An 11,784-nucleotide genomic window follows, 5' to 3' on the forward strand; every position below is an offset into this window, starting at 1 on the left:
TTAGCTTTTCATCCCAAGCTCTAATAGTCATATTGTATTGATACATTAGAAAATTTATCCATGAATGCTACATTTAGTTTTTGAAAACCCGAGAAAATCTATCAATAAATTTTGAGATGTATCGATAGATTTTAGACATAATGTATTATGTGATAAATCAATAGATACATTTATTAATGTATCGATACTTTTTAACTTGATTGCAAGGGTTTGAACATTCTGTTCAAAATGTATCGATATATCTATTAATGTATCGATACTTTTGGAGTAATTAATATTTTGTAAAATTTCTATCGATACATTTTAAGAATCTACAAATTGATTGAGTTTGACTTTGTAAATTTTGACTTTTCTCAAGAGATTGTATCAATAAATCTTGATTTCTATTGATAATTATCCAAATCTATTGATACATGATGAACATGAACATGTATCGATAGATTTGGACTAGAAAGCATTTTTTAAAGTCATTTTTCATTGTTTATCTTTTCAAACTTCTTTAAAACCATTAAGGAAGGTCCAAGCTTGATTAAATCACACTTGGAGGAAATTTTGTTCATATTTCATTTTTCATTTCAAAATATGAGATCAAAATTTGAAAGCTTAAAGGTAACACAGTTGATCTTACTTTGACAATAAAAAACTAGTGTTTAGTCGAATTTGATTATTTATTTTCAATGTTGATAATTTGTATTAAATCAATTCATGGCTGCCCTGATTACCGGCACAGGCTCATGGACTCATTTTGAACATAATTTTTTAGACTTATCCTAACTCGAACTATTATAATTTTAATAATTAAAATATTAGTATAAACATGACGGTGCTTTTTCCCGAAGTCTCTCAAATTCCCAGAGGTGCAAACTTCAGTGTGTTAGGTTCACGGCTGGTCGATTTGCAGAACAAGGAAATAATTACTTCAGAACATAATCTCAAATGACAAAAGAAAATGGAAAAACTCAGCAGTGTTACAATGTGATGCGCAATCCCTTCCTATGTCTCGTTGGAGTGTGGAGGTGTAGGAGGGATGGAATTATAACCACCTCCCTATTTAAATAAACTTAGAAGGCAGGACACCTTCAAGCAGGGTAGATTCTTTTAAAAGTAAGGAACATGAACATTTCGAGGATCTACAACAGAATAAAGTTTTTCGAATTGAATAAACTTGACATTGTTACTAGCATGTTCTCAAACATAATAATAGTAACAAAGTGAAGGTCATATTTCAAAAAATTTAGTCACGAGGAAGAGTTCTGCTTGTATACACACATATTCGAGTGTCATACCCAAAATACACAGTTCAGCATAAAGTAATTTTCCACTAAAATTACCGTATTACTATAAGATAGATGTCATCACCTGCTTACCTATTTCCATATATATTGAGGACACAGCCAATACGAAGCAACACTTGAAAACCTTAAAACTGTTGAATCAAAAAACAAGACAATCCATTATAGCAAAAGCATGGTATTGGCTACACTCTAACATTTAATACAAAAATAATGCTATTATTAGACAGAAAACAATTTAATCTTGACTAATCAGAAAAAGGCATGGAAGCTTGTTGTACACATCCCAACAACATTTCAATCCAAGCCAACACTAATCTATGCCCACCGTTACCCAGAAAAAAAAAACCGTATAAATTATTTAAATTTCAATTATCTGAGCAAGTTATTATTATTATTTTTTTCTTTGGAAAAATGGTGATTCTATTGCCTTCATTGCCATTATGCCATCTTCAAGTCTCAAGCAGGTGCTGCGGAAGATTTTCATGGCATAAAAGGATGGTAATGGCTTTGAAAATCTGTACAGTTGCAAAAGTTTGCTGCCGCAACAAAGAAAAAGAAAGGCATCCCTAGTTGACTAACACCTAAATATCAGCTAAACAATACCCTAAGGACAAAAACAGGGTTACCAATGAAACAACAACCTATATCACTCCTCTGGAACCCCTTACACAAGAGAAAAGATCAAAGAAAGTCCCCTAATTACAAAGATCAAACAAAGGTGGCAAGCCAACCCAAGGTCTCTGTCCAAGAAACGAGAGAACAAACGTCCAAGTTACTCATTTATACATGTATAAATCGTATAAATTGTTTAAATTCCAATTAATCAAAGGAAAAAATAGCTAAAACAGAAGACAAGACCACATTATACATGTATGTTAGTAAATGCAATCAAAGCAGTCAAAAGTTGGGAACAGTATATAATATAAACTATGTTCAGAACAACTGACATGTAGAAAGAGAGTAGACTAATGTAAAATTGAATGATCAACTTCAATGTCTAAAACTATTCAGCCTTCAAAACTGGAAGTCATGACCGGAATTTTCTTTTATACATCATGTCAAAAATTCCCAACTTCTAATAAGATTTTGAAACCATTGATCTTGGCCCTAAACTCACCAATTAATGCAAGTAAATATTAGATCCAGCATGTGGGCAAGTAATCATGTGAAGTAATAAGCATAAACAGCTATGCATATATCCAAACTAGCATAAAAAAAAAAAAAAAAAACCTCCAAGATTCAATATATATCAGTGTGGTTGCTCGTAAAGATATCAACAAATAGGCTCAGATCCAAAAGAAGGAAAGCTTTTCCATGTCCCATTGTTTGAATTATAGGTTATTGCTTCACTATCCATAGTTACAAAACAGTTGACACCTCTTCTTTCCTAGACAGAAAAACACAAGAAACGGAGAATATCTAATCTAAGTTTAGGTTAATACAGTTTAAAGCTACCTGGGCCTTTTGAGGATTTTGGGGAGTGTTGTTGATAGGCAACCTGAGCCTATCTTTCTGTTGTGTGTGCAAGAGCCTTAGCTTCAAAAGCCTTGTACCATGATGAGCGGTAGGAACGTCATAGGGATGCCCAAGGAATCGTTCTGAGGTCAAGAATCCTTGTAGATGGCAGATTGAGGGAGCTTGGATGACATCACTTGCTGACTATTTGGAAAGGATTGAAAGTTTGTTCTGGCTGGTTCAGGATTTCGATAAGGTTTTTTGGTGGCAGGAACAGCAGACTTGTGACTTCCAGGTCTTCTTGTTTTTATTGGTTTTTTTTCTTGGTTTTGTACTTGTGGTTCCCATCTGGGACAGGGCTGTTATTTTTTGTCTTTTTTTTTCTTTTGTTTTAGGCCGTCAAGAAGAACTTGGGATCATGGGCTAGAGAAAGACTTGCTGTTGCTGTTTCAATGCAGGTCTTTAGGAAAAGGGTAGAGAATTCCTTTTTGGTTTGTTTGCTTTGTTAACAAGGAAATTCCGACTGAACTATGTGAGCAGTTTCCTATTGCTTTTGTGTATATTCTTCTCTTTGCACAAGCTTGATGTTTCATGCCAGGTCAAGTCTTAAGCAATAAGTTAAAGACCTTGTATGGCATGGTGGCTTAGTGCAAATAAAATCACCTTTCAAAAAAAAAAAAAAAATACAGCTTAAAGCTGAGCATTGGGCCATGCTGCGCCTTTCTCTGAGCAAGATGAATTTGCTGAAGGGAAATGCACTAACAAATTGATGACTTAACTTTATTCTGACCAACATTTTTTGCTTTAGATATCAAATGTCAAAATTCCAAAATCCTGATCACAATTTGAACCCCATGTAAAGATATTGGACCTGAATCCATCAATGTATGTAAAAATTTTAGAGATTATCTAGTCAAATGGTATGTAGATCAAAAACTAGTTCCTAAAAAGCTATGCAGGAAATACAACCATGAAACATATAAGTCACATTTGTGAAGCTTGTAAAAATATCTGCATATGGTCTTGTATCTCATAATCTAATGACAAATATGCATGAATTTTGACAAACAACATATCTGTGTCAAAATAATGGGTGGATCCCTCCCTTGTAAAACTTCTCACATCTCAATTTCCTCTCTGCAGTCTGCATGCATTCTTGGATTGGGGTGCACATACTTCAGTTACAAAGTAATTACTTTTTGATGTCTGACTGATAAGTAACAAGGGAATGGAGAGGAGGAGCTTAACTTTGGGAAAACTAGAGTATTTTCACATTAATAAAAGTGGATTGCAGACCTAGACATTAACCGCAATGCTATGAGATGCAACATTGCCCAGAAAAGCTTAGAAAAGAAAAGAAAGAAAAAACTTAAGCTTTCATCAGCATATATTATTACTAACTTGACTTGATGGAAAATGAATAAAAGCACATGGTCCATATCCTCAACGACATCCAAATGCAACCAAGAGTCCCCCAAAGTTCTTAGTAATGAAACAGAACAAATAATCTACATTCATGGGCAAAGAATGACTAAATTTAAATTATTTGAGCAAGGTTTGCCTTGCTAGCTAGCTCTTTTTTCTAGTGTGTTAGCCATTAATGTCTTCCTTACAAGGTTAAAAAGGGAATGTTCAAAGCTTCAAATCCAAGTTAAGAGCATGCTCAAAAAGAAATGCTATACACCTTTAACTGGGTTTGACTCAGGTACATAAAACTTCACCTCACATTATTATTATTTTTTTTTTAACAAATATTGCAGTACAGAAACTACATTCAAAATGAGTGTGACATGGGAAGAAAGAGAATAACATGAATTAAGAAATTAACTGCAACAACTCAAACTAAGAAACATTTTCTTTCAAACATCAATGATCAGAATTTCCTAATGCTGATAAGAGCTTAAAACAAAAATAAGAAACATTGATCCTGAATCCATCAATGAAAGAAAAAATTAAGACAAGCATGTTGGGAAGATCATCTTGTCAAACAATAACTAGATCAAAACCAAGTTCTAAAAAGCTATGTAGAAAAAACTAACTTCAGAAGCTACATAAAATAAAAAAACTGTTATAACTCATAAATATCTGCATATGTATATATCCAAAGGGGAAGAGGGGACACACACACACACACACACATGAGATTTGAATGTGTAGAACACTCATAAATTTGATTGAGTGAAGAAAGATACAAAAACATAGTTCCAGAAAAACAAAATTAAAAAAAAAAATAGGAATAAAGAAATCTAAAGCAACATGGTAATGAAACATCTGAACAATAATTGTTTATTTTGACACAAATTAAATCTGACTCATTCCAATGCTTTCTAAAACAGCAAAGTAATGCATACCCAGTAGCCAGAATGAATGTCTTCAATTAATACCTGTTAAATCAAAACAAGGCTATACTCTGTTAAAATAAAAGAAAAAAGATTATAAATCTAAAGACTATAGAATATAGTTTCAACAATTTCAGATATTGAGAATTTTTTAATTTTAAACAATATAATCTCACATATTCGCACACATATTAGTTTAAAGAGAATCCATTAAGTAAATAAGTAGCTAAGACCATATTTTGGCCTAAACCCTTAACCTAATGACAAATAGTTTATTTGTTTGAAACAAAAATATAATAGCTAATCCAACCCTTCAGTTATTAATTCCTAAAATAAAGCAAACCTTTCGTTTAGCTACAAGTTCTTTGCTATGGGAATCATTAATGGAACAATTTAAGCAGTAGTTTATAAGGATATCCATTAACTAATATTTTATGTATTTTGTAGAAAGAGTATGGATAACTTAATTACCAGGATAGACTCGAGGAGACGCAACACTTTCAAGTCTCAGATGCAAGAGAGGCTCTCAAAGTATTGCAAGGCATGAAATCTACTAGTATGATCATGCTCATATTTCTTTACATTGGAACACCAGAGCTTCTGCACTGTCCCACTCTCCAAATTATAAGAATATCCTTTACCATTCGAAAGTGCTATTACGATTGAATCCCCTTGTTTCTCATTACACTGAATAGCATAGGATAGAAGATAACTCTGAATGCGACTTCGGCGCCTGGGGACAACAAGAAGAGTCTCATTGTACTTTGACGACCAACTTGAATAATCTGCTTCCATCTCGAAAATAGTAAATTCTAAATGAGAAAATTCAGTTGCAACTGCAAGGTGCAAATGTCCTCCAGACTCTCCAAAATAGCGATATCCTTTATTTACCCTTGGCATTGGCATTGTCTTCAAGCATTCATTGTTTACATCAATGTACCATGACTGAGTATCACTACAATCCCAATGAATTGCGCCGTTAAAAAAAACAGCATGATCAGCATGTATATACTGCTTCGAATTGAATTCGATTTTTGAAACACTCCAAGAATTGGTCTCTGAAGAGTATATGTCGACAGAGTATCTAGGAAATATGTAAAATGTGGTATTTTCAGGGTCTTTACTGAACAATACTTCTCGCCATATAGAAAATATGAGGTGATTTGTATGGATCAAACGCCAAATTAACGCGATCATGTTGACAAAACCTAACTATCGGATCAAAAGCCAAATTAACACTAGCATCATTATCCAAAAATAATTTAGTTGATTTTGAAAGATCAAGACCCATACTATTGGCAACATAGTCATAACTATTATAAATTTCTTGACGACTAGGAATAGAGATCACATTGAACTTCTTGGTGGTTGGGTTACATACGAAAAAACGCAAGCCATCATCACTCACAGAAACACAAAGAAGCAAGCCAATGCAAGATTGAATTATTTTGACGCATCGGACATCAATAAAATTAAAGGAGGGAAGTGGGTTGATGTCAGGGTTTAGATGAAGGAACATGAACTTTGAAGGTAGTTTTTCATAAAGGATGTCAAGGAAGAGAGCATGAGGTTTGAGGGAGTGATTGTTTTGGAGGAAGCGAGTGTGGGAAAGGCTAAAGTGGGTGCTAGAAATAAGAGAAAGCCATGGTTTTGAGACGAGTTTGAATTTTAGGAGAGTTTTTGTGGGTAGTCTCAGGAGGATTTCTTGCAAAAGGTCTTCATTGTTGGCAACTGTCTCTGCAGATGTGATTTTCACCCTTAGTCGAGAAGAGGATCTAGTAGTCACCATAGCTAATTTACTCTAGGTTTACACTTAGTGAACTCAAATCTTCGCACCTATATATATTGATAATCAAAGAAACCGATTAATATTATTTTTTTACATTGAAAAAACCGATGCTGCATGTAAAGTTTATTTTTTTAGGTATATATATATTTAGATAGACAAATAGATGGATAGATAGATAATTTATATTGGAAATATCATGTGTCATTACTTAATATGAAAATTTAAATCTATATTTTCCATTAAAACATTTTCTTTCCATTATTGAAATACCCCTTCTATATATTTTTTGGCACACAAGGAAATGAATATGATTTTTTTGGTATGGACGTAAATTTCGGAAGAAACCAGGATATTCATAAATCTTGATTATACATTATAGTCGGGCGAAGGGTAATGTAACTATGGGGGGCCACAGCCCCCAAAATTTTTAAAAGTTTTTATTATATATATATTAATAGCTCCTCAAAAATATTTAGAATTTTTTATTTATTATATATTTTTTAATGGTCCCTTACAAAATTTATGGAATTATTTATTTACTATATATTTTTAATGGTTCCCTCCAAATAATTTTTTATTTTAATATTAATATAAATAAAAAATAATAAATTGACCTCTACATAACTTTACCCTAATTTAAGTTTTTTTTACCTCTTTCTCCCTTTTCCTTTTTCTCTTTTGTGCTTTTATTTTTACTTTAATCTTTTCTCTATAACTCACCATTAAAATACATTTTATTTCTAAAAAGAAATTTATGAGCTTCTGAACTTGGATAAGAAATGATGGAGATCACTTACCATCATTATGTAAAATTAAGAGGAGGTAAAGTTTTCTTTTATCTTCTTTTTTTTATTTATATTATTTAACTATTTATATATTTAACCATTGTATAAAATCCTGTATATCATATTTAACTATTTATATTTTATACATTATAGTTTTATATTTAACATTTTCAATTTAAATAGAAATAAAAAAAGAATTTTGGATGTTAGCTACACATTGACTAGGATCTGGTCTTAAGCTTTTTTATATTAGTAGTCTGATGTGCTTGCCCTTTTCACTGTTGGGAGTTTTTGTTCTCTTTGAGCAGCCATTATAAGTTTTCGACTGGTTTAGGAGTCTTTGATTAATTAGAGGTTCAATAAAAACACTTTCAAAAAAAAATTCGGGTTTGATTAAAGTATGAATAAGTTCTACATAATTCTCTTATACTTGAATCATCAAGCTTCAATAGTTTAAATCATGAAAAAGAGTAATATAAATCAAAATGTCCTGAGCTCAATCTTGAAGAAATGGATGCTTTTGGAGTAAAATTCGATATTTATAAAACTATTGTAAGTCTTTTTTTTCTTATATCTTTTGATTTACATGTTATATAAAATTATTGTATATTATGAATCTTTTGATTATTTTTAAAGTTCAACGTATTAGTTTTAAAAAATTTTAATCCTTATACATTTTTCATCTTTGACCCCCCAATAAAAATTGACTAGCTTCGCCCCTGATTATAGTATGTATGAATCTTGACAATACATTTAATTATTGGATATTTATCCTCTATATTAACATGCTTATTTTGGAAAACAAATTGTATGAAAAAAGTTAATTGAAAAAAACTATAAACAATTTATTTGTATATATAATAAACTATTTTGATTCATATTTTATTTTCATTTAAATTCTAGCCAACATTAATGGTGCTTTGTGTTCTTTACAATGCCCTGATTTTGAATGTTTCATCATTGAAATTATAAGGAATGGCTTTACCACATATAGGCAATAATTTGGCATAATGAAAACCCAACTAGACCGTAAAGGAATAATAAAGTGTGTACAAGACTAAGAGTTATAGAGAAAACAAAATTAAATATTTTTATGTATAACTTTTTATTTAATGTTTTAAAATACTCATTAAAATTTTTCAATTTATTGATCAGTTCAACTTTTTTTAGTCGTTATTTTATTTACATTCCAAGCATTGGTCTCTAATGAATATATGTCAACACAAAAGCTTAAGGATATCGAAAGTTTGATGAGTCATCTGGCTTGTACGGATTAAGTTGTTTCTTCTAACAAATTGAAATAATATTGTAATGTGATGATTTGAGAGGACTAAATTCAAAGCAAGCTCGGTAGCAACATGCTTATGATCCTTAACTTGAGGGGGCTATGAAAGCATCATGAGCTAGACTAACACCAAAATGCCAACAATCCTTAATTTAAGGACTAGGTGGACTAGGAGAATAAGGCATTTTAAATTTCTTTGTAATAGGGTTACCATATTCTGAAATGAAAAGAAGCGAGCAAGTGCAAGATTGCATCATTACGAAGAAAAGGACATCGAGAAAATCCAAGTAGAATTCGATACAAGGGAAGACATGAACTCTCTGTCTATGTTCGTCCATAGGGAAATGCTTTTACAAATTTCAACGAGATCGATTCACTGTTGCTTTCAATTGGTAATGTGTCTTTCACTCACGACTTTAGAGAAGGTAACTCATTCGCAGACTCTTTGGCCAGATATGGTGTTGATGTTTGTACCCCCTTCTCTGCTTAGTGGTGAGCCCATGATGAGCTGAATGATTCTTATGTTACTGTTTTGTTTTATGTTCCATAGTCAGTCTTGCTCTTGAGCTCTCTTTATCTGTTGATGTTTTTCTCGTTTTTTCAATCTGTCTTTGCCTCTTCTTTCATACAAGCTGCTTTAGGTGAACTTTGTCTGCTACTTTTTAAGTTTTTTTTTTTTTGGCACAACAGGTTGTTAATTGTTGCTTGCAGATGTTTGAACCAGTTGGTTTCTAGGCTAACATACAACGTAGTAATGATTTTAATGAAATTTTTTCTTGGTTGAGCAGAAAAAAATTAGCTTTATCCTACCCAACATTTTGTGCTTTTGACATCAATTGTTAAAGTCGAAAATCTTGTTCACAATTTGAACCCAATGTTAGGATATTGGACCTGAACCCATCAATGTAAGTAAAATTTTTAGAGATCATCTAGTCAAATAATATGAATATCAAAACCTAGTCCTTAAAAAGCTATGCAGACAATACGAACATGAAACATATAAGTCACATTCGTGGAGCTCGTAAAAATATGTACTTATGGTTATATATGTAAAAAGGAAAACAAAAAACATAACAATAAACAGCAAAAGCTTTAACATTGTAGAATGTGGAAAACAAATTAACCAATTAAAAGCATTGGAATCTAACAAATTGACACTTACTTAGAGGTTAAGTATTGAGTTTTATTTGAGTTGAATCCTAAATCCTTATTTGATTAGGATTTTTGTTTGTATACAATATTGAGTAGTTGTATGGTTTTAAATTCTTGTTCCATATCAATTCCTAATCTCAATATACTTTGTAACTTTATATAATAAAAGTGGATCTCTAGACTTTAAGCTGTGCTCTAGGAGTCCTAAACTGAGAACACCTTGAAACTTTGTCTTTTACTATAGGTGAAGCTATAATGATGTGGGCGAGTGTTCTTAGGAGGCTATTGAGAAAAGGTATACAAAGGATCTTGGCTTGGTTTAGGAAACCATAAAGGTCAATTTATTATACTTTAATTTCACAATAATAGTATAACAGTTTCACTTTGTAGATGTAGATAAGAGCTCGAACCACTTAAATCCTTATGTTTTTCTATTTGCTTGATTTCTATGGGCTTTATCTTTATTGTTTCTTGGGTAATTTTTATAACAAATTAGTATTAGAGATTTGAGCTCGTAAATTATGATTCAACAAAGATGTCAAAAGTTTCTAATTATTTAAATTTCTCAATTGAGAAATTTGATGAGAAAACTAATTTCATGCTATGGAAAAAAAAGATGAAAGATCTCCTTGTGCGGTAAGGTTTGATGCGCTTGTTGTTAAGGAAGGAGAAAGTGCAACCAGATAACATGAAAGATTTTGAATAGTTAGAGTTGGAGTGAAAGTGTGTGAGCACTATTTCACTTTGCATTGAGGGTACCGTGTTTAACCATATCATTGATGAGAACTCTATTCCACGATTGTGGGCAAAGTTGGAGAAGGTTTACTTGATGAAAAATGATTCCAACAAGCTGCAGCTTAACCAAAAGTTGTATTGCTTAAAGTTGAAGGAGAATGGAGACCTTATGAAGCATATGAATGAATCGGCAGGATCATTAATTAGTCATAAAAGGTTGATGTGAAGGTGGAAGAACGGGAAAGGGCATTGTTGTTCCTCACATTGCTTTCAATTGTGGAATCTTTGATTTGTGAGAAAGATACAATAATGTTAGATAAAGCATAAATAACATTGATGTCTCATGAAAAAAGTAGAGATTTAGTTGACTCGGCATTGATGGTCGAGGTTCAAAACAGTAAGTTAACAAGCGTGGAATCTAAGAGCGACAAGTTTAGATTCAAGGGTGCTCAATGCTTTTGATGCAAAAGGTATGGGCATATTCGAAAGGATTGTCTTACTAAAAGGATGAAAAAAACATACGTGAGCGTGTTTTTGTTACTGGCAATGATGATTGTGTAGTCCTAGCAATCTCAAAAGATATGTATGCAAATTTTGATTAGTATTTAGTATCTATTTGTGTCACACACATATATTATCAAAAGGATTATTTTAATTTACTTCAAGAAAAGATGGTCGTGAATTTCACTTTAAGTGATAAGGTCATGGATCTTAGAGTGGGGAGAATCAAAATATTTGATGGGGTTGTACGCTCTTTGCATGGCATGTATCGTCTAGAATGTGAGGTCTCGAAAGAATGAGAACAATGCACAAGAGATGTTTGCTACCAAGTGAGATTTCATTTACCGGGTGGGAAACTTTACGTATGGCAATGTTTATGTCATTTTCATGTTTTTGGTCAACCGAGTGGCATGTGAGTCATCCAGTTGACCCATAGCCACATGTCAAT

General features: G+C 32.2%; 1 protein-coding gene and 1 long non-coding RNA gene across 2 annotated transcripts; both read right to left on the reverse strand.

The window, feature by feature from the left end:
• Nucleotides 1–1,120: 1,120 nt before the first annotated feature.
• Nucleotides 1,121–3,075, reverse strand: LOC108662086 (uncharacterized). Its single transcript, XR_001927866.2, has 2 exons — nt 2,751–3,075; nt 1,121–1,426 (listed from the first exon to the last, which is right to left on the reverse strand). It is a non-coding gene; the product is annotated as an uncharacterized LOC108662086 (long non-coding RNA).
• Nucleotides 3,076–5,596: 2,521 nt separating this feature from the next.
• LOC148762929 (F-box protein At5g07610-like) lies at nt 5,597–6,878 on the reverse strand. The gene is made up of 2 exons (XM_088806679.1): nt 6,298–6,878; nt 5,597–6,173 (listed from the first exon to the last, which is right to left on the reverse strand). Exons 1-2 carry the CDS (start codon nt 6,876–6,878, stop codon nt 5,597–5,599), a joined length of 1,158 nt encoding a protein of 385 aa, XP_088662805.1.
• Between the last annotated feature and the right edge of the window lie 4,906 nt (nt 6,879–11,784).

This window comes from Theobroma cacao, chromosome 5 (genome assembly GCF_053813885.1).
Source record: "Theobroma cacao isolate CCN51 chromosome 5, ASM5381388v1, whole genome shotgun sequence".
Classification (NCBI taxonomy): Eukaryota; Viridiplantae; Streptophyta; class Magnoliopsida; order Malvales; family Malvaceae; genus Theobroma; species Theobroma cacao.